The 25,386-nt window shown below is 34.6% G+C and overlaps 1 protein-coding gene across 1 annotated transcript in view; it reads left to right on the plus strand.

Annotated features, from left to right (window-relative positions):
• Positions 1–283: 283 nt before the first annotated feature.
• Positions 284–25,386, plus strand: part of LOC113508544 (teneurin-m) — a gene marked incomplete in the record, with an annotated part of 164,468 nt that continues 139,365 nt past the window's right edge. The window contains 1 exon segment of the mRNA XM_026891655.1: positions 284–524. Within this exon segment, the coding sequence (XP_026747456.1) occupies positions 491–524 (34 nt within the window).

Raw genomic sequence — 25,386 nt, forward strand, 5'->3', positions numbered from 1 at the left:
TAACGCACAATGTTACTTAGTGCATATAAAAAAATAACAACAAACGCTCACTTCGAGTGCTATTCTCGTTATTATTAGCTGCAGTGCATATAAACAAGGTTACAGCTAAACGTCGCGTCGCCTCCGGCCGTATCGATGCGTCGACGGGCCCTGCTTTGCCGCTTTTAAAAAGCTAACCCGTCTCCGCAAGAAAAGGACGGGTGGCTAGCACGTGGGAAGTGAATTCCGAACGCACGCACCCCCTCCCGCTCGGCCCCCACCCCGCGCCCCTTGCTCCTTGCGCCGCGCACACCAGTCGCGCGCCGACCGCCGCATGGGTCACACGTCCTATAAACTCACCCTTCATCGAACCCGCCCCGACGTTGTGTTAACCGTAGTGGGAACGAATACGTTGTGATTTGTTTTGAGTGTGACGTCACAAGTGCTAGCTGTGAACGTAAACGCATAAAATTTTGTGTTTTGAGTGCACTATGAGGTTGTTTACAACGTTATGAATGGTTTGGACCGCTGCTTCTTCGATCAACGTAAGTTTGTGTTTTGGTTATGTTTGGTTCTTGTTAATGCTGAATTGGGCGGAAATTCGTAAATTGCCTCGTTCGGGCTGCGGTTAGCGTTGGCTTTATTCGCGTGTAATGGGACGTGCGTTGCGGCATTTCATCATTTTCAGCGGCTATGCGGTGACTTTGGTCACGTAATATTAAAATGTTCTAAATTATTTCACATAAGATTTCAATTCCTCGCCAATTCGGGACTATCTGTCTCCTACGAATCTAGTAAACATTGAGTTTATACAGTTTTGTGTTCAACCGTGTAACTTGTAAATTTATTTGATATGCTTAGGGCAATTCGTTTAGGTAAATATTTCGTAACCTAATACAAATAATTTATGAGAAGGAAATTGTGTAATTAATTTCGATGAACGATTCGAGATATGTGACGTTTAAGGTCAAACGTAATTGGACCAGTATAAATAATGTTTTCATTGAGTAAAAGTAGAAAATGCAGTAAAATTTAGAATATTCTGTATAAACAAGTAAGAACTACGTATGAACGTACTGTTTTAGAGAATAAAATATCTAAATGCCAAAAATCTTATAACCGAAATCACGCCAAAAAAGTAAATAAAAATGAACAAATCAATAACAACAATTAATAACTAAACATAATTAATTACAAACCATACCCGGAATTCTAATAAGACATCAATTCAACAACATCAAAATACTGAAACAAATATTTTTGTTAGTATAAACGAATCCCAAACTAAAATGAAGTTAACTTCACTAACTGCAGTACAAACGCAGAAGCAACTTCGAAACCATATTAAATCCATGATAACTCCTAACGACCGTTGAGTCAACAGCTTTATTTTGTTAAGATATGAACACGCACCAGTTAAATTGGTAATGATTTGTCCAATTAAGACGAAAGGGCAAACGATGGAACAAACAGGATGGCTTGTTGTGAAATCATTGGGAATGATTTGGAGAATGCTTGGACAGTAATTGATTTAATGGAAGAATTGCTTGATGCACGACATTATAATGTTACGCCTTACGACTAAAGCAAAGCACTTATATCGTGATCAATTTGGGAGCAAACAGTAGCGCAATGTTGGGTGGTTAAAATGCATCTATTAGTCGATATAATGTGCAAGGTAAACAGCAAAATATAACTTTGGTTTTTTATTGGCGTAAAAGTTCAGAATTTGATGAACATCATAACTTTATCGACACGAAATCTTTTTCTACAGTGAGCATTAAATATCAAGAGTATGCCAAAACAAAATGTGTAATTCAAAATAAACTTTTTGATTCATACTTCATTTAATATCATTTGAATTAGTTCTATGGCAAAATTTTCCGATGATGCTACTGGCTTTCGGAGATATTTTTTTTATAAATTTCCGTTTTGATTATAAGCATTAAATTTATCATCCTTTTCCAAATGGTACAAAAAATATGTATGTGTATCTCAAAAACTGACTAAAAATTACAAAATTACAGTATTATAAAATACACCTGTAAAAAACAATCTATGCATCGTTTAATGGTATTCACAGCCACACATAATCTACGTTAATTTTTTCTAAGTTTTTATAGTCCATAAGTTATCAAAACATTTACTTATTTTCGTCTACATTCCAACTCGATAAACACTGACCATAAATTAAATCCGAACATTTACTAGCTTAACGTAATTTCATTAAGTATTGAGGGCGATAACTCATTCAAAACCCAAAAAAATGAAGCAATATTTTCTTTTTGGTCCATTGAAATCGATAGCCAATAAAGAGCAAACAAATCACACTCATGTTACCCAAACACCTTCGTGTTAAGCAAACATAAATCACCAAATAGTGCTGGCAAATAATAAAAAAGTAATATTTAAATAGTCCAACCGCAGTGGACCACCCGCGCGATCCGTTCAACTTCATCCGCGGCACGAACGTCCCCATTATACTATCAAAAGATAGTTGGACCCGCCCGTTTGTATTCAGTTTTTACGTAATTTACATCTCTTCTATTCTTATCCTTATTTTGTTTTCGTTTTGTGATCTCTACGGGACAGGTTTTTGTTCAAATGTGTCGCGTGTAAAACTGCATCATCATCCGGCTTTTGTTGTTACTTTCCTGTTTTAAATTGGATGCATCTTTATCGATTACATTGTCTGCTACCGGCGATCCGATTTGTTTCTACCATCGTTAATGGTATTAAGGATCGGCTTCATCTTTATTAATGCGTGGTTCAGTTGTAACGCGTGATATAAATTACATGAATTTAAATGAAGTTGCGAGTAGTTACTCGAATACAATACACTGTAAAACAGATTTAACGTTTGTAGCGGGTAAAACTGCTTAACAAAATACGACTTTAGCATTATATTATTTTCGAAAAATAATAAATATAAATAAGTAATTTAGTCCCTTGCCGCAAGCTTACGATTAAATATAATATACTTTTCTCATCACGCTAAATAATTTCGCATTTAATATTTATACAAAAATGAATTTTCGCTCAACCTAAGCTCGTAACTTTGTAATTATTTTAAATATTAGTTTCACAGTAAAATTTCAGGTAAAGTTAATAAAACGCTGAGTTTTGAATAACACGAAATATCAATGAAGAATTTTATACTTGATACGTTTACAATTCAAAATTGTATTCACAGGGTATGTAAAACTTCGTAAGGCGTACCTGAGCCGAATCTCAACTATTTCCCTTAAGTTTCCGGTTAATTTAACCCGGGGTCGCCGTATGCATCCAAACGACAAGCGAAAGACAACACAGCCGGGACTCCCACGTGTGTTATACAAACAACAAACTTCCCAGAAAACACAATGTCATCAGAAACAAAAACATTGCACCCTAATTGCCAGCTATTACCACAAAAGTTCTTCCCGATGATAATTACGGGCTTCGTGAGCCCAATACTGTGTATTTAGTGCATCGTAATGATTGCCTATGGTACAACGACCTCTTATTAACGTCCCACTGTTTGGTCTAGCTTGATATTAAACCTCTAAGAAAATATATACAGTTTATCCTGACCGCTTATTAATTTTCTTATAATCCACCCAATATATAGTTTAAGGTTGGCTACCTTAAAGAAAACATATTATATTAGACTAAAAGTGGATGTATAGACATGATTTTGAGTAAACATGAAATGTGAATTTCCTTAACCTCAAAGTTTTACCAAAAGCTTATAAGACGATGAGAGTTTTAAGCTTATTATAGGTTGGCCTTAATTATTTTGGCATCGACTGTTTTCAATAACTGCTAAGTTGAAGCCCCGAAGACTTATTAAGATACTTCTTACTGATAATACGTTTGCCAAAAGTCAATAGGCACTTGGAACTGTGGAGTGCTATTAAAAAGCTATTTGGGGAAACAAATGATTTCATTCAATGATAATGATATTCGATGCGGTGGAAATAAAAAAGATACACATTTTTTATGGGGACCAATAAAAGAGTTATGTAAGGTAAACGATCAAAGTTAAAATGCAATAAAAATACAATGCTTTCGCTCATTGTTTGATGCTTCAACCGCGATCGTAAACTTAAGACCAATTGGTTTAGAAAGAGATCGATTTCGGTTTACGTTTTATTTTTTTACGTTGCCAATAAGAAACAAAAATTTGTTTTTTTGTATTGTTTCCGTCTAGACAGCTTAGAAACCGCGGGAATTTGTGAAACTAAGCTGTCAACCTTTTTTGGTACATGACGTATTATTTCAATACTGTTTTATGCGGTATCTTATATTGCAGTAAGTATATATACTTACTTGTATGACACAGATTCTTATTTTTTCTTAGATGGTATTTTACATAAAATGAAAAATTTTATAATTTTAAATTAAGTTTTAATTTCAAAAGAGCTTCGCGCATCTGGTACCTATATATACAGCTGTTGTTATTTCAGCATGCCCAATTGCCCTACATAATGAATTCATTAACGCTAAACATATGCTGTTCTAACTCCAGCCAATTACCAATGGCTGTGTGCGATAATTTCAACTAGTTCGTTAAATTCCCGATTTCCGAATTCCCAGGGCTGTAATTATCATGTAGGATTATCCTCCATCTTGGAAATTCATTAGAGGAGCTTTAAAGATAAATCGTTGACTAATTAAATGCGTATTCAGCACCTTTGATTTGGGCGAATACCGCTATTGCTTCGGTACCTATCGCAAATGGAAGATATCTTCAAACGTTAAGCGCCAACGAACAGATTACTATCAATAGAGTACGTTGGTTAAAACAAACAAGTTCAAAAACACCATAAATTTATTAAACATCACGAAAACGTCGAGCAACATGCTATAATTGAACAAATTACACATAAATTATTGCATGTCCAACAACAACTGATTGATGAGACTGTTATAATACGACACCTAGTTAACTCAATTAAAAACAATAAAGCTCTTTCGGATTCACTACAAATGGTGGAAAAATTACTTAAATTTGTAGTAATTTTACCAAGGCACTGCATCAGAGCAATAGTAAAAATGATGTTTAAAATCTTTCTCAATTAAGTACGTTAAATAACAACTAGAAAAGGAGAAAAAAGGGAAAAAGCTGACATGAAAGAAGAGCTGATGGTTGATTGGAAGAAGAATACACATGGCTCTACCATAAGTGGTTTCGAACGGGGTTGGAAGGAGCGACAGAAGCAATGAAAATGAGAGGTGCTTGCAAACGAAAAGTTACTCAAGAATCGAAACGAAACTGAGTAACTCTAAATAGGTAACGAAAACATTTATGTAAATGTCCACTTTTGTGTTATGATAATTCGGCTTTTCACTAAGCTCGAGCTGACTGAAATTTAAATAATAAATACTTAGTAAATTGATATCAAATGGCTGAATTCAAAACTTGGATTATATGAAACTGATGCTTGCCTCTTTATGTAGAATATCTAATAACAGGATATTTTGAAATGAAACAGCATCCATATTTAGTGGGACAGCCTGTCAACTTATCCTTTATGATGTATTTGGTGACAATGATTCCGTGGGTGGCTTCAAATTATTCGGGCGTCCCAGTAATGTTAATGACACCTGGGTGGCTACAATTTCAACAAAGTTAAAGACGGGTTGCTTTTCAACAACCACACAGATTAATTCAATAAGGCTTAATTGAATTAGTTTGGGCATAAATCGAGGAATTGAATGTGGGATCCAGTTTCTTGAATTTCGTCCATTTATCAAGATAGTTAAACTGCGTTTATGTTTCATTTATCTAACTAAAGCCTGTTAGTTCGGAGCTTTCTTGAAATTGAATATTTATTACACCATCCAAAACTCTCCTTATTCAGGAATCAGGTGGAGCCGCAGGAACTGGGGACATGTAAATTCTTAAGGAAATAAAACTAAGATAACGTCATGTTCACACCTCGGCGCGAACTACATGTGTTTCTATGAATACATGAATTGCATATAAGCGTACTCTACTATTTCTCAATTTTCCGTGACAATAGACTCTATGAATGGATAACTCATTACCATACGGTGCTCCGTCCTACATTCATAATAAAATCGTTCGTTGTAAAAACGTATATGGAAATATAAGTGTTTTTCGTCACGAAGTGCCTATTGAGCTTATTAGGCCTGCGTCGGTCCCGGGATAGAATTATTGTCAAATCTTTTTTCAATTCTAAAGGTCCTATGGCCCTATTTGTATTTTGGAGTACGTCTGTCTGCCATATAAATTGATTGTGGAGTTAGGCTGAGCGTAAGGGGAATTTTTTCGTGTTGATAATTTCATTTTTTCTACTTCAATGGAACCTAAATTGATGTGTATTTTTTTGAAATGTTGCTCGTAAATGAACTCTAGAAAGACATCTAAGAAGTTGCGTGTCGTGTCGAGGATTCCGGCTCCCAGCATCAAACTCTTGACCCAGCCGCCTTACAAGAGGCTCTTGAGGTGATGATCGAGCCTTTTTCCCATTAGGTCGTTGACTGTTACTTGAAACCGGCCCTGTGTCAAGATATTACATTATTTTTATGTCTTTACCTTTTCCTATATTTCGATTGTGTACAAAAAACTACAATGCCACTACCCACATTAACAACACGAAGTTACGCAACAGTAAAATCCCAAATAACATTACACAATTCGAAACGACGATAAAACGAAAAAACATATCCCAATTTTCACTTCACGTAGATAGAATTCCCACAAAAAGAGCCATAATATTAATAAACGCATCATAACACTATAAACGTAACTGTAAACGACTTTTTTCGAGTGCACTAACGTCTTTAGTTCGTTCGAACGGCTTCTTTGACGATTATACTCGGGTATAAGAATTAAATTGGGTTGGACGAACAAAAAAGTATGAATGAAAGACTTCGGGTATCGGTCACGCGTCCGCTCCTACTCTGTCGAGAAATTACTCTTTTAAAACTAAATCTCTTTGAGTATTACTTGAATACACTCAGAAAAGTGTGAGTGAACAGAAATCGCTTCTATTTATGAATAGAACAATTTCATTTGCACTTTAACTGATTTGATACGCTCAGCGCCATCTATTGGCGAGTAGCTGAATTTGACGTTTGGGGGTGGGCGCATGTATGTCACAGAGAGTGCGGTTTTCATGGCGATCGCTTTATTTATTGAACTTATTGGTTATAGTAATATTTGTGTTCTAGTATCGTTCTGATCATTTATGATCCATAAAGACATAGAGCTTTTTTAGCTATTATACGTACATAATATTGTTCAATTTCATCGCTCGTAAATAAAATAATGTTAATATGCAAAACAAATACAAACGTGGGTAGCTTCACAAACATTTTAGCTTATAAATTTCAGTTAGTCCCATGTAACCGGCCTTTAATTAACGAACTAAAACCGAAACTAACACAAAATAATTATAATTAGTTCGAATAATTGTATCTATCGACGAAATTATGTCCGTAATTGGACTGTAATTATCAATTTTATACTGATCAACTTACTATCCAAAATATCGATTAATAATTTCAATCGGGCAACAACCTGAACACCACATTAGTTAGGACCAACAAGATCTATTTAAACTTGCATAAGATACAAGGTTCATTTACTCGTCCAGTCAGAGCTGACCTCCGTTACATGCAACTATTTGTTGTATTCGATCCTGCTTTGGTTCGCTCTGGTCGGGATCTGGGAGTCTTGTTACTGTGGTCGTTGCAGGGTTGTCTGTTGTTAGTAATCTCTTGGCTGTGACACCAGAGATTAGCCGGGGCAACGCGTGTGCTGTCAATCACGGCTGCTAGCCCTTGCATTGAGACGATAACACATGCTTGAACTGGAAAAGGGATTTGGGACGCGACAAAATGGACGCCATTTTAGCGCGTTAAGTGTGAGATTTACGTTTTTGGTATCAAGTGAAAATTTATTATTTGCTACTATTCAAATGTAAGTGAAATGGTTTTATTATGTTCTTTGGGACCAATTTACTCGCAACGTTTCACCCGCTAAGTATTTCTATTTATAACATTGGAAAATAGCAAACAGGTATGAACTAAAAATAAATAACAACACGAATCCAGTTACGAAACAAACTCCTAAAAGATGCACTCAATAAGGTCGCTTGTGAAGGGCCTTGCATAAAAATTACATAAGAAAAAACTCACGAGGCATTAATTGTATGACAAACCCTTCCATATTAGTACATGAATTATGTAAAGTTCGAAAGCCCATAATCCGTATAAAGAAGTGACACGACTGGACAAAAAATGTATGATGACCAATCTCGGTGACAGATACAAATGTGTCTGCTTCAACGCACTCGTGAATGCATGAGCTTAAACTCGGGATCAATAAGTATGTAACCTCTTTGCATGTTTTTTGTGTAGCTCAAATGTTGACTGTTAATAAATGTAGTATTGTATTCTCTAGAAAAATAATAGCTGTTCTGAGATGTTCGTTTTCCAAGTTGTAGCCTTTTGTTTTTACGCTTCTTTTTTGTAAAGTTAAACTAAAACCTTTTTATATAATATTCTATTTTCTTTCTCTCTGAATGGTTTATATTTAGAATTCTATATTTATAAACTGTGTCATAAGTAGCAGCTTAGTTAGAAATACATCTTATAAGTATTTGATACTCCTTTCTGTAGAGGAATGAGAGCGTAAACATTTAAAATTCCCGTGTATCCGAGCATTGGTATAACACGGCCAAATGAAGAGTCGTAGAATCCCGAGCGTCTTAAAGAAATAAATATGTTTCTTATTTTGTTAGGATAACACTTCTAAATCTGAACTATTGTTGCGGCATTGATTAAGAGTAATGGGCCGAAGCAAGTCGTATTCAACGCAGACCTTGTTCGGAATTGGGTCTGTTTATACTTGTGTCAATCTTCTCTAGATTACTGTTAATATAGAAACGGAGAATAACAATAAAATTACCTTATTTATACCAGCAGTTATTTCGTTTTGACGACGATTAATGATGTCGAATATTGCTTTCGAATGTCTACAGATTCATTATATTGCAAGTGGAAGAAAAGAAAAAAAAATGTAGGAATTCACACAAGTAAACTAGTATGAATATAAATATCTACAAACACGAGTTTGTGGGTCGCAAGCTAAGACATGTCACTCGTAACATTTTCCCTATTCTTATCTCAACGGGAAAAGAAAGTAATATTCCCAGCGACACGTATGTATATTTTAAAAATCCCCGAACAAGCCCCTATGGGCGTTTATCAAAACTGCCCGGACGTATCGCCGCATGTCCAAAACGTCCCCTCACTAATGCTACTCGTGTTTCTGTATCCCGAATTCGCCCTGAATTTACTAGTTTTTTTTTTGTTCAAACAGTTGGACGGCGATAACGCCGGACAGCCGGTTGTCCGAATTAAAATCTCGCTCTGGGCGCTTGTACGAAAAATGTGTCACTATTTTAAGCCAAATTAAGTCTGTTGTTTCTATGATCAAGTTTATTATTTTAGTATTATTTAAACTAACAAGTATCTAATTTACCGGTTTTTGAAATATAGGGTTTATTCGGTCTATTGGTGCAGTGGTTTTTCCTATGACTGCTACATATTGAGTTTGATTCCCATTCAATGATAATTTTTGAGTAATCAATTAGTATTAGGTAACTAGAAGCCATGTTTTTTTAGCATTTAATTACATAATATTTTACAGTCAAACTAACTAAAACAGAAGTAAAACACAATTCAAAATCGGTCATCTAGTCCTTTCCGGTCCATCTCTCAAACGTGATAATTCAAAATTATGGACGACAATTGCCGGCCGACGAACAATGCAATACGGGCTACTCCCAAAACGTGTGCCCTACTAAAGCACATGCACGAACACAAATGTATAAGTACTGATGGTTCATAATTAATCGTTATGAAGCAAGCCGTATCGAATTTCTCAACATCACGAGTGTTACGACTACTGGACTGCGTATTAATAATGAAAGGACGAATGTTAAATGAGGTTGTACATGTATTTTTGTATGTTATTAAATATTTTTAAGTATTTTGGTACAGGGTTAATAAATATACACGATAATATCCAAAATAAATGAAAATATGTAGGTCATCGATCTGGTAATCCGATTAGACCTCTTTTTTGATCGATTCCCGCTCCAAAGAATTTATTGAAGTTTTTCTTGTATCGCGAGGATTCCACTAATATTCAAATCGCTTGCATTATTGGATCAAAACAAATACTTGTCCGGGGATCAAACATACGACATCTCGTACCTACTTAACAGGTTTGTTGTGGTGACCTGCACCACTACACTACAGTCTCTACATTCAAAATAAACTCCAGTCATAGAAATATTAATATAAGCCTCCAGTAAACAGCCCACTATCACGGGGTCACACTCACTAACCTACTTTCAAAAACAATCCAGGAACATAATTCCCCCATAATTTTCTATGAGGAATAAAATAACCTCAAAAGATATCGATCGCTTAACAATCGCTGACACGATTCCCCGACACAATTTGTCATAGGAGTTGCGTTTAAGTAGACAAACTGACACTCAGTAAACCGTAATGGCTTTGAAAACAAATTTCGCGAGGAATATTCGAGACATTAGTTCATTACTGCAGTCTAATTATGTTATTGTGGCGACATACTGCTCTGGGGAATGTTAGACTGGTTTTTGTTTTTTTTGATAGGTGTGTTTTGTTTATTGTTTTGGTAGTAATAGATGTAGTATTCAGTTTTATGGTGTCTTTTTGGTGTCAATTTATCTTAAATAATTTTGGATTTATCACTGGGACTTGCACAAACCGTGTGTTTATTTATTTAGTAACTTAATTTATTAACATGGAGCATACTTTGTAGTATTTTAGGGTTCCATACCTAAAGGAACAATATAACTGCGGCACCATGTCCATCTGTCACCTGGATGTAGGTACAAGTTGTGCATTTTTCGAATTGTGTATTTCTGTAATTAAACATCGAAATTAAGCAACGTTTAAATATGATTAAGAGACTCTTGCATAAATCCCCACACGTAGTTTCACCCGTGTTTGTCGCCCACCACAGCAGTATGTCACCCAACCCGACTTAAAATAATAAAGTAACAACTTTGCGTGCGTACGAGGCTCGAAGGCTCAAAGTTCTTCAACTCCGCTTTACGTCCTGTTTATACGAGTACACATACATTGACGTGTGTTTTATAACGAAATTGTTACTTGTTGTTATTCCGAGATTTCGAATAATTGGATAAGGAATAGAAGCTACAGGGAAACGATTAGAGGTAGATGTTATGACGTCATTAGGTGACATTACGTTTTGTTTGTTGTCATAATCAATCATAAAAATTCCAACAGAATAAAATCTTCATTTAATATGTCCAACGAATTTAAGACAAACAACAAGATTGTCTAAAGCGATCAAATAAACAAATTCCTCAATAAACAGTTTTACAGTAAACCCGCATGTTTTGAAGACTTATTTACAATCGGCTTCGATCCGCTCTCTGTAAGGGGTTTCAGTCATTATTCCAGCCGGGATTAAGTGGTTTCTCGAAAGAGCGGGTGGAACTGTCACCGTCAATCAAGAATTCGGGCATCGTCGGGAATTTCTAAGGGCCTGTTAAGATTTTTGGCTTTTGTTTATTTTAGAGACACCCGTTGTTGAAATAGGGACGCTTGAGCTTCGGATTTCGACACTCTAATAACTCGTTTTACAATAAATTATTCGGTTGACCAATTTAATCGCATGACTTAATTTTCGAACTGTACACAGTGTTCGTGCTATTTATTAATGTAAAGGTCTATTGCTGTTTTTATATTATCTTTTTACTAGTAACTAATTTAAGCCAGTAATTATATTAATGCAATATGGTACTTAATTACAGGACAATAAGAGCTAAAGTACGACAACAATCATCAGAATTGTCACTGTGTTACATCGCAACTTTTTTTACACGACACGTCCCAGATATGAAAGAAGGATGAGAAAAAGTATGATAAACACAGAACAGAATATATTAATTATTATAAATTACATTCGAAAGCCATTAGTCGTATTAAATGTTAGTTGTGTACGATAAAGGGTCGTTAACATTAACGACTACAGTGCAGGCGCGATTAACTTGATCACTTTAACAGTCGCAACGATTTAAAAAAAATCTCACGCACATTTGAAATCAATTGTAGTAACGATATGTTTAAGTTTATTCTTATTTGTGTAAGCTTAAATGGAGTGTGAGTATTGGTATTTATTATTGTTCTGTGTGTGAATGGAAGTATACTTATGCAATTTCCTCAAATAAATATAAAACTTTTACATAAAATCTTCCTAAACAATTTTATTTTTTTCAATAGGTATATATCTCATAGGTACACTATATAATTCATTTTGTCACCAATGATTATAAAATTAAAACTGCAAATAAAAAAATCCCAATTTATTCTAGACTCTACATTAAATATACTATGTATAATTAAATTAATAACGAAAATGTTATTCGTGAAATACACATTTTTCGAGGCGGACACTCCTTGGGAACAGTAAGTGAAATGAATATAAAATATTTAATACTGCAGTATAAAGTGAGCCATTAACTTGGCCCCATTTGTACCCGCGTAATGATCAAAGTGAATTGTAGATAGAGTGTAATTGCTTCCATATGCTGGCCATACAATGTTTTTTATTTTTTTTCGGCGATCGCTAATGTGAAACATTATCAAATTAACTGGTTAATAGATAGGTATTTTTGTTTTTATGATAAGTTGTTTGGTCGTTTGCAAATTATTGTGTAATTATACTAATTAATTGTTTCAATATTAACGTGTTAAAAATTAAGTAAACAAAACAACATTGTGTTTTTACTTTGTACTTTTTTCCGTAATTCAATGGGAAATAATCTTAATTAGTATAAATATGAACATAGAAAATTCTTCTCGGAAAAATACTAAAATAGCTTTTAGTTTTTCTAGCACACCCTTCAACAATCATTAAACAAAAGAATATGATTCACTAATTTATCAAGTAAAGTTTCTCTAGCTTCAACTCAAGCTTAAAGATGCTACAATTCTCCATAGCTCGAAGAAATGGGTAACACCTTCGAAGATGCAATTAGATTTTTGCTGCCTTATCTAGCTTTTACGGTTTAATCAGTGCAGGCTGAGGAAGCTAAACAGCTGCCTTTGCATCCCAGTCTTATCTTAAACCAACGCTGTATTTCTTTGAAGGTTTAATAATCCATTTTGAAGAAGCAGTAGCAGGAAGTTTTCTTTGTAAGAGATATAGTAATGATCGCTACTTTTAATTCTATGATTTAATTGTTTTTTTATTTGTCAAAAAGATTGTATCAATTAGACTCACGAGGCAATCAAACCGCTTGACTAAAACACGTGAATTTCTGCAAACTAGTTAATCAGTTAAGTCTAACCAGACCCTCTTAGATTTCGGTTAGAACTATATCGTCTACAAGTTTAGTTAAAAAAACTAAAATGCCTGAAGATATATTATCCAGTATTAACTGAGTAAAGTTGGTAATATAAATGACCTCATAATTTTAATTGAGAATCTCATTTTACCTACATAATAACTAACAAATAAAATAACATTTAACAATAGGTATCATAAAACGACTAATTAGTCAGACAATATTATTCTATCACATTTCCAAGTCGTTAATTAAAATGCTTGAACAAAAGGAGCACCGAACAACTCCGCACTCTATTATTGAAGATTAATTATTGTTATCTAAAATCACTCACGTAATTTTATTAATATCGGATTCCAAGGAAATAATTCGTAATACGACCTATGGAAATATTTGTAAGGCTGCGTTACGTCTTCTTAATAAGCGAGCTACGAATCTATGAATATTACAAGTTTAAATATGTATTTTGCAACCACCGAGCAATATTAATCACGTGTTCGATATTACATATCTAAGTATGGGAAGTTTATTTTTAGCATCTATAATTATAATTAATTGGGCATTTCCTCTGAAATTGGAAATTCTATTGGATTTTGAATGGGAAAGATCAAAGAACCTCTTTAACTCCTGAAATGAAAGCGATGACGACAACGTAGCCGTCGGCGAAACAAACTTGACGCCTTTTGGAAAGGTTGGGTTCCTTAGGCATTGACGAGATGAGGTAAAAGAAAATCAGTATTCAAAGAGGGACTGATAAACAGTCCTAAAATTTCGAATGAAAAATTCTGTAGGCTAACCTGATATCTCGTAGCATGTAGACGTAGCGCGTAGCACAGGTCTACAATTATTGCCATTAAATTTACGGTGATCAGACTACACAGTATATTAGGACTACAATTACTAGACTTTATTATTGTTTAATGCATTACAAAGATCACATAGACCTTCTTTCTTAAACCAAAACTGTAAAATCAAATAAAGTATAAAAACCATCCTTTTGTTCTTTACCGCAGTCGAAAACCACAACAACCCATTCTATTAAAAAAGAACATCAAACAACGCAACACTAGTTTAGAACACCGCGAAAACCTTAGGATTTTACCACTTAACTTTGCCGGCAGTGTACGTAGTGTTCAATATCAAGTTACAAGTAAGCGTAGTACACTTGAGGCCACGGTTAGCCCGTTTAAGTGCACGGACTAAAGTGACACGCGACCAAACCGAATAAACTTTGTCGATGGCATTTCATTTGGTAACTGTTACGTAGGTTTCTGAAGTAGTTATCCTGTTAGGCAAGTATTTTTGCGATGGATGTATTGTTGAGATAGTTCTTTGTTTTGTTGTGAAGTGAGCAATGGTTAGTGAAACTTTTTGTGATGGTCATATTTTTTTTTGAAGGAAATATTATCAAGTTATAATAAAGCGATATGTTATTAATCCTTTTACCTCTGTTGTCTCTGTAAACGCCACAATATTCCATGAAAATTATAATCATCGATCTCTACCTCCACTCAAAAGTTACCATTTCCCAAAATTAATTCAGAAACTAACAATAGTTTTCGATAAACGATTGTAATACTATTTCAAACAAACGCTAATCATTTGAAAGAGCGTCTATTTTTGGAACTGTTATCAAATAGTGTAGGCATTTATGCGGTCGATGTTCTGCCAGCATTGTGGGTGGTGCAAGCTGTGAGCTTTGAGCGACTTTGTATTAAAAATAATATTTAAATTCGTTATTTCAGTATGCTTATTTTAAACCTTGGAAAGCAGGTTTGGGTATATGATGCATTAGTTGGGTCTCGCTGTGTAGCTGGAACTTATTAACTACATTGTCAATTTCTCGATGAATGAGAGCGCTAGTTTTATGTCGGGACAAAAGTGGCTAGTTTGAGTATTAATTCGAGACATGACAGCTATCTCTATGACTATATCAGAACTGATCTGTCAAATCTTTTTCTTAAAATCTTAATCCTCAAAAAAAACATCAATCAAAATTCTGACAGCCACATTAATCACAACCATAAACTTTTCTTCCCCAAGAAATTTATCAACGAACGTCACTCGATAAAACGTCCAAAATAAGTCGTCAGCCATCAAAATCGTAAGGACATCACTATTAACATGTCACCGCGACTCCCAATAACACTTAAACGCGAAGTTTTATAGCGCTCACGTGGAGTCTAAGCCGAGCTGAGCTTATTACTTAAGCCATATCGTAAAAGCTTACCGCAGTAAAGTACACAACTTAGCCTCCGGTGTACTGTAAATTTACGATGCATGCGCCGTGAGAATTTTGTTACGCCTTAACCGAGTGTGGATTTGGTGCAACGATTTTTAGCTCTGCAGCTTTAGGGTTGCAAAGATCGGGGGTGTTTTTTGGCAATGGTAAATGTTCAAAACTTTATCGATGAATCGTAAGAATTGGAATTTCACTGTGTAAACTGTACACCGGGTTATTTAATCATCAGATCCCACTAGTATACAATCTATGCAGACTTATAATTATTTTGAAAATCCTTGACCCTAAATCCATCAGAAGTCAACTGAAATCAGAATTCTAGGGCTGGTTGTATCAGCCCAAATTACCAAAAAACGTGCTCTAGTCTTGTAAAAAAAAACAAACAAAATCGAAGAAAATAAAACCCCTTTATCAATATTTCCATCCATAAGACATATCCGAACTCGAAATCTCACGTAATTGTATTAAAAAATGAATAAAAGTGGGGTAAGTGGAAGTAGGGGCGGAGCTGCCCTAGAAGGACTTACATAAAGGTCAGCGCTCATTGCTGGTGTCCTCGAGAAAGGTCAGGTGTGTATTAGGTTAGGCACTTGAGAAAAATAGGAGAAACCACTATACCGATGGTCAACGAAAAAATATTAAATAGCACACGTAATACACGAGATTTGTATTGAATTACTTTATATTGGTAAACGACAGTTGTTGTATTTAAAAGTAGAATGATTATATTATTATACTAAAATAATCTCTTAATAATTTTTAACAAGATCGGTTGAGTAATTTAGTAGTTACGACGTTACGTGGTTACACATAAGCAAACAGACGGAGTCTTTAGTTTATGCTAGACTAATGAAAATGCTTTGAAATTTAGTTTTAAATATTTATTTAGCAAATACAAATAATAAACAGATAATAATCTTTTGAAAGAGCACTTACTATTCAAAACTCAACAGGTGGGTTTGAATACGGTATCATTTGCTTTAAGTAAATGGAATATTATTGAAAACTTATTGAAACGACATTCAAATCCTTATAAACCCATTCGTAGCCAAGCAAAATTCTCAAGAATCCTCTCGTTTAACGATTTACTGAATCAAAATATTGGAATAATTATCGAAATTATTTTGCTCAAAACTCTATTTGTTTGCATACGAAATAGCTATGAAAATATAAGTTCAAATCGTCTCCATGATCCTACAAGCAGTTCAGTTTATTTTTTCTAAAAGAATCTTCATTCATAACATTTATAAAACATCTATTGTCTCTATGAATCGACCTTATAATTTAAATTGAGAAAGGGTAAAGGCAGATATAATTTTTTAATTCAAATTATTATTTTTACCATACTAGCTGTTGCCCGCGACTTTGTCCCCGTGGGTAGAAGATATAAGTTATGATTTATACCTGCCCTGCTTTTTTCACATTTTCCATTGTACCTTCGCTCCTATTAGTCGCAGTGTGATGGTTTATCAGGCCTAAAGCCTTCCTCGATGAATGGTCTATTCAACACAAAAATATTTTTTCAATTTGGACCAGTAGTTCCTGAGATTAGCGCGTTCAAATAAACAAACTCTTCAGCTTTATATATTAGCATAGATAATTTCCTTAAAGTAAAATTACCAAACTGAATCCATAGGTCGTCTTTTTCTTAGTGTAAACACGAGAGGGTTAAATCCCTTAATCTTTAGACGGACACGTGTGCCAGTCGGTCTTAAGTGAACACGTTCACTCTACATGCATCGCTTTAGCTTGGTAATGCGCCCTGAAATCGGTTTTTGACACACAAAGGACTCCTTGAGAATCCTGGTACAGGATAGTAGTTTCTGGATTTCTAAGAAATGTTTCTACGTATTGCAAGCACTTGTGACTTCTACAGGCTTTATATGAACTCTTACGTCTGTTTCTGAATGGATCAAATTTACTGTCAACTACTTTGATTGTTTGTCGAAAATAGTGCGGAAAATGGCTTATAACTGGGCGTTTGATAGGTGGCAGAAAAAAATGAAGATTGATTATATCAGAACTTAAAATAAAATATGGGATTAATTATTTTCCACATAATTATCTCGTTACTAATCCATAGTACGGTTTATAAGCATTCAACACTTAAAATAGCTTCAGTGTCAACAACATTATTTAAATCTTGCCGCTATGAAACAATTATTTAATTCCATCTTCACAATTAGGGTGGAGGAGGAAAACGTCCAATTTTTCAACTGCGACACACAAATACAATTTTTCCCTCTCGGGTTTCGTATGGTGGGATAATGACATCCTTATTCTGTGAAAGCCCTAGTTTTGCCTACAGCGACGTTTTAATTTCGCGATGTTCCCCGCCGAAGGGGAGGACTGTATTTTTTCCAACTCCCTTCGAAACGTTTCGACCGTGACCTACTTATGGCAAAAAAAGTTGGAGAGAATCGAGTGACATTAAAGTTGTAATCGAGCCGACAAATCGATTGTATTGATTCGACTTTAACGTTGTAATATCTTCTGATAAGATTGCTTAAAGAGAACCACATTAGTTTCAGTCTTTTGTATAAGTAAGTTACTCTTAAGATACTTGGGTTTGGATATTTATGCGTTTGATAGTCGGCGAGTTAACTTGAGCTAGATTTTACGACCACGCATGTATATAAATAAGGTCTAAGTGAATTCAGTGTTCTCTTAGATCAAGAACTAAAAGTATATGTGAAATAAGTACTGTCCACATCCATTTCTTTGTTATACCTTTGAGAGTCTCTACTCAACGCTAAAGGATCATATTTACCGTTAAGTAAAACGATAAAGGCTCTTATAAAACGTCTGCACATTACAAACTATCGCACAGGGCACCGAGCGCAGTGCTGCACTCCGCAATACTGAAATAACTCGAATATTCAAGCTCAGCAATGGATTTATAACACCGAATTACATTTCCTAAACCAGTAAACTTTATTAAATTAATTGCGGGTTCTTTGAATATTCATTTGTAGATTCACTTAAAGTAAGTTGTGTTTGTTTATTTTTAACTTATAAAAACGTCTCAAGTCCATACGGAGTGTCTTGAAACGCCCGACACGGCGTTACTTGACATTGCTTTCGTGACCTATTTATCAAAAAGGACCAACAATTTTATCTCAGCATTTCTGTGTACATCCGCCTTCGTTCTCTTGGCTTGTTTACACTTTTTGTATTGTAAATATATCAAGATATTTTTCTGTATTCCGTACCTTTTAATATAAATAACTGTTTAGTTGCAGTCAATATTTGTTGCGCGTAATTTATTGATGATTTACTGAGCTGGGGACTGTCGCAGTCGAATATTAGTCGAGTTTTTTATAGTATTACATCAGGCTTGCCTTTCCATTGTAAATGCAAACAAATCAAGGAACTAAAAAATAAAATATATATTCTATAGAAACACAAATTGATTTAACAATTTAGACTTGTAGACCGCCGAAGATTATACGGTAAAATCTTAATAGTGCACAAGTAGGTGGTCCGGCCCCCGTTAGTGACTGGAGTAGGGTCTGGGCGCACTCGATCGGGCCCTGACCGGCCGAAATCGACGGCTATCCCGAAAGCGTGACTTTTGCCCCCGGAATTGACGCGAAACGCGGGTGCCAGTGTGGGGTATTGATCGCGGATGCTCGGGCCCACTTCGGACTCCCTCGGCTAAGTTCGACCGACTTCGGTTTTACTTGAGGGTCGTCATACTTGCTGCAGCCACAGGCCGACTATTTGGTCAGTTGGCGTGTCAACTTTACTGGCATCGAGTTGATTGGAACTTTAATTGGGACAAGGTTACCGAATTGGGTTTGAATCGGTTCGAAACGGATTCATTATTTAGATGTCGACCAGTTTATTTAATATTGTTGACTATAAACAATGATGAATCGTAATTTTGATGTCCTAAGATATATAAATAATTCATGTTGTTTACTAGTTTCTATTGATTAAATAATTGAAAACTTTGTTTAGCGTTTCTTTTCTGTGAATGTTTATTTCTGTCACAAATGTTTTTGTCAGTTGTTGCGTACTGCGATGAAAGTTGGTTTAAGTGAAACAGCGTTTACTTGGTAATTGTTGAAATTTAAATTCGAATATTTAGTAAATTTACTTAAAACCAATGACTAAAACATGTTATTTAACGAATTAAACTTTATTTAATGTTCCATTTGACTCTTATTTCTAATTTCAATCAATATAGTAAAAAAACTAGTCACGCTTTTCAGAGATCGTAATTCTAAAAACAGATTCGAGTTTGCTAAGGTAATGTAAGTCTTATGGAAAACAGCTGACAATGACAGTTATGCGCTCCTCCCCTTAATCTTGGATAGAGATTTTGTTATTAAAACGATTATGTATATTTTAACATCATAAATATTATATAGCATTGCGTTTGAAGTCTTGTTTTCATTTTCTACATTTCTAACTAAACCAAAATAGTAACGTTCTTTGTGAAAAAAGAAGCGTGTTACACAAACAGTATAATATCAAGGCCAATCACAATACCCACAATGGCAGTAGATATTCAATACTAAAAATACCAATTCGTGGAATCGAAACGCACAATTTGGATATACACAAGCTTATTTGCGAAACCCCTGAGATACCAAACACAATTTAGGCTTGAATGACGAAGAATTGCGCGTTGATAAGCTCAAATATAAGAAGATTGCTATGTCAACTCATGCAAATATATTGTCGTGTAGGTAACTTCCAGACAATTCGATCCAAGAAGGTTCTACGGATCGACGTCTCGCCCTGACCTTTTTTTTATTGAGATAGGAAAATTTGGTGCCTACTCTGTAAAAAGTGTTTTGTTGACGCAATAACTCTATTTGTTGATAAATAAGCCTGCGTTTACTTTCGTGTTTATGTTAGAATGTTCTTTCGGTGCCCGCAGAGACTAAAAATTGGATGAAGTTAGTTTAACTTTCTATCTCGATTTTTTTTTGTCAATCGTACTGTGTTTCACTGATGGGCAGAGGCCACCCCGAAAGCCTTGCTTGATTCTCTATCGTTAGCCTCAGATGATTCCTCCACCGTTTTCTTGGCCGACACGGCAGCACCGTCCATTTACTGACTCCCTTTGAGTGGTGACCTTTACCCAGCGGTCACTGCTCTTACGGCTGATGTGACATTTTTAGACAAATTGTGATTTTATAAAAAAGTGGATTTAGCTTTTTTTCTATAATTCGCTTATAGAGATGAATAATGTCTTTAATTTCCAAAAATTATGTGCTGGAATTAAAATTTGTTATTGCGGTTATAAAACAAAAATAATTTAATATTGCTGGCAATGTCTGCAAAAATGTTAACTCGAATGTAGTACGAAAAAATGTGTTGTATGGAAACATTTATTTATTGGCGTATGTAAAAAAACAGTCTGTCAAATATAAAAGGAAGCAGAAAATAAAAGTGAACTATCGATCAAACCGTTTTCGAAGTAGAATTTTGTTTTTCTTTATTATTCCACGCGAGTGGTGCCACAAAACACAATCAAAAGGTTTTCATTTCGGCAACGCACCGGCGCGTACCGGACTGTGCCGGTCCGAATCGGACAGGGCCGCCTGACTCCGGATCTGGGTCAAAATATACCCGCGCGGGCCGTATTCGCTTAATTGAAAAAGTTAAATCGGCCATTCCGCAAAATCGTTTTCATTTTTTTCTGTCTTTAGTTCCAATGCAGCGTCTCTGCGTTTTGATTTCTACCGTTTATTGGTTGCGGTTATCTTTAAACTTTTTGTAAATACATACCTTTTTTTACTCTTTAAATCTGCATACATCTAATACGACACTTTTTAAATTCTATACTGCGCAAAATAAGTTCAATTTCTGTTTCAAAACTTTCTAAACACTTTTAACCAAAAAAAATATATTCGAATCTATAATACCAGGATTAAGGATACAAATAGATGAAATTCGTACATAAAAAGAACATCGGACAAAAACCGCAATATTAACTGTCAACACTTAAATATATGGGATGGGTCAAAAATACCCGACAATTCTTACCGAATTGTTATTGGAAAACTTACTATTTTATGTTGCTGATATTAGTTGTGTGTACGACTAGTAAACAAGTAATAAATTAGGCTCGCGTGGACGCCGTTGATAGATAGACCGCGCTACATAAACACACCGACAAAACAAAACATTAATGTAAATAACCGCTTTATATTGTGCTAGTGTATAAACGATTTAGTAGTTTTTTTTTTGTTAATATAATATAATATATTGTATTTACAAAAAGCGTATTATATCAATATATATTAAATTAATAAAATACAAGATTATATTTTTTTTAAAATCCTATATTATAAGGCTTTTTCTTTACACGAATCTATTTTTTTAGTACTCTTGCTGACTTTGCAAAAACAATTAAAATATCCATTTCTTTCTAATTTACTTAAACTTATACCTACTCTATATAAGTTGGAATTAACTTCTACATTTAAATAGAACAAAAACACGAAAGTTCGAAAACAGTCTTCGCGTTCAAGTTACACGACGCCGACGCACCGTGGGGACTCGAACAATTGTAAAACCACGGATTTTACGGCATCGTAAAGCAATCATACGGTTTATAACGCGACCGTTAAGTTAATTGCAATAAAACTTGATGTCACGTGTCGTTAAGTTTTAAATAAATATGCAAATTGTGTTCTATATATAATTGCTTAGGGCGCAGATTTATTCAACCTTGCGTGAAGTATGGAAGTTAGGATTAATATGGTTGAAAAGACCTGGTGTTTGTATTGTAGGGTTGAAGAAGATAAAGGGCTATTTGATGACTTAGAAAAGTTAATAAAAAAAGTATATAAATACTTATTAATAACTATTATTATATTCTGCATTAGCGTCAAAGTTCTGATATTATCTAAACTAGAATTTGCAACGTTTCACCTGAGCCTATAAAAATAATGACTTTAACCGGTTTCTAAATTTTCTAACATAAATTGGAGCTCATCTAAATTTAATATTTAATAAACACTTACAATTAGTCCCTTCAAAGGGTAGCCCAAATTCTAGCACCGACCCAAACTCCGTTATTTTTTGTGATCTTTTTATTTGAGTTTGAAAAGCGGTTCAATGGGTCTCATTAAAACTCTTAGACATCCTAAAAGGAGTTCATGAAAGGAATTCTCGAGAGAGCGGTTCATTTATTTGTTCCGTTCATTACTTAATATTTAATTTATCCCCGAAATGGGGGCGTTTTGAAAGGCCTTCGGGCTTCATCGAAAGAATTTTCCAATAATCGCCGCATTATTGAATAAGCAACTCGGTTTTATGATAAGAATTTGATGATTAAAACTTATTAAAGGTTGTATGGAAAGCGAAAAAAGAGTTTGGATGCTTGAACACGAAATTTCTTTTGAAGTTTTTAATCTAAATAATAAATCTTAATCCTCTCTAGTGTTGCACGAGCCGCTTAAATATTTACGCTGCATTGGTAAATACAGTCAGGTTTATAGAGCTTTAAACTCAGTGCAATGTATTAAGTTCCTTATTTTTACGACATTCCTTACTCGCAGAAAGACCTGGACGTAAATCTCTGCAATGTTTATGTTGCTCCTCCGATATTCATAGGTTTCTAACTCAGTAGTCACATTATCTTTTTAGGAGACAGGAGTAGGACATAGATGTTAAATGTGGAAAAAGTTTATACAATTTTACTAGATTGCGACTCTACTAGATTTAGGAAAAAAAAAACCCTAAAAAATACACTCCTAACGCAACAACAAACCTTTTAAATAGGTACAAACAAACAAGAGGTTTTATATTAACACCATCTTTCAAGAAAAACAATTAGTGTGCGACAATTCCCGCCAGGCTATCTAAAATATTTGGTCTGTTTTTCTAGAATATAATTTAGTCGTTTCTCTTTTGATATAGCTTTCATTGTCGCGATATAAATGTAAATTGTATAGAATAGAATCAAATGGAAACCCTGAAAAAGATATAAAAGGCAAACATTCATTCTGTACCTGTATGGGTTTGTTACTTTTTCTGTGTATATACCTAAGTTGGCTGAAATTTCTGACAATGTCTTACGAGAATTTTGAGGTTTTTCTTCGATATCTTTCACGGTGTATTCGATGCAAAGACTGAAAGGGATATATAGCAATGTAAAAAATCATTTAAATATAAGGCTTCATTCATTATTATTAGTAAACAACAGCTATACAAAATTTGAAACGTCTGCCTATCTGTCGGATGAATTTCCAGACAGCAAACTCCCTCGGCACGACGATTCGAGTGAAATATCAATTTCCTACCCAGTGGTCGCACAGACCCGTTCATTTATCAGAAAGCAGTGCGCGGGTTAAATAAAATATCCAACCTAGGGATACTATACGTAGTTTTTTTCTATACTGTCAATTTGATGATTACATTTCAATTTTGTATCGGCTTTTCCTGGCGCTTTTGCTCCATAATGGATATTGTTAACGAAAATCTCGGAATAAAAATAAAAAATTCCAAACTCTGACAGGATTTCGTTGACTTCTTTTATCATTTTGATTTTTTTTGGAACTGACTTACACGAAAGGAACCGGTTGTTTTTATCTTTTCGTATCGTTTACTGGTTGTTATTATCACCAAAACATAAACATATATAATATACTAACATCCCGGACCAACGAGTGCACTAACAATCAAAGTATATGTACCCCTAAGAACTATAACGTAAAAAGAAAAAAGCCCCAACAAAACATCATCTATAACTAAAAATTTCTACAAGAATTCTTGCAGGAAGTCGCAACGCAATTTATTTTATTTTATCTATTAGGTGAGTTCCGACGATAACTTTTGTTATTGCTGCCTCCCACTTTCGCTTTTAACGGGTATTAGAGGGGACTAGTTGTTTTAGTTGAAGCTCCACTGTTGTTAACGGTAGACTCGATTTTCTTGCCTTTGTCCCGTTTCTAGGGGTAACAAATGTTGGTATTTGCGACGATTGGAATGAAATTTGTTTTGTTGGAATTGTACCTACTGTTGTACTAATTAAAGTGATATCATTAGGTACAGAGGGATGTACCCAATCATGTTATAAGTAAACATACGATTTCACTGCATGGGTGCTGGATGTGATGTTGGTTCGGTCGCCGCATCACATTATCATTTGCAAAAACTTTAAATGCATGTTTCCAGTAAGTGTTTTTAAAAGTTTGTCTATGAATACATTTTACAAATCTACTTCGTTGAACTTTATAATATTTTATACGGATACTTATAATAATCTCATATATTTCAAACATTTGATCCTTACAAATGACTAACTGCGAGAGTCATATTAAAATTTATGTGCAATTTTATCCGGTACGAGATGCAGAATTTTTAGAAAACTTGCTACTTTAGCTTCTACCCTAAATTATGTCCAACAAAACTTTTGCATATCACATTTTCTGACTCATTCTTCCGAGAAGAGCAGTATTGAACTATGCACTAAAGGAAAAATGCCAATAAATATTTAGTTTTACTTTTCTTGCAACTGAAGGCGTCTTAACGACAGTTACGTTGTAGTGTTATTAAATGAAATTGTTTTATTATTTGAAAACCTACCATTTGTTTTGTCTTGTTGATTTCTAAGTATCAGACATCAATGAAGTTCTAATTGTTACCTAATAACTCTTGCCTATTATTAGCCGTTTCTTATTATACAGGAAATAAGGTTTTTATAACCCTTAATATATATCAAACAAAGCCTATTTTCCGATTGTCAGTACTCTTCACCAAGCGTACTACAAAAGAGAAAGAAGAAGACCAAAGAGAACAGAATCGTCTTGA

Source organism: Trichoplusia ni, chromosome 2, assembly GCF_003590095.1.
Source record: "Trichoplusia ni isolate ovarian cell line Hi5 chromosome 2, tn1, whole genome shotgun sequence".
In the NCBI taxonomy this organism is placed as follows: domain Eukaryota; kingdom Metazoa; phylum Arthropoda; class Insecta; order Lepidoptera; family Noctuidae; genus Trichoplusia; species Trichoplusia ni.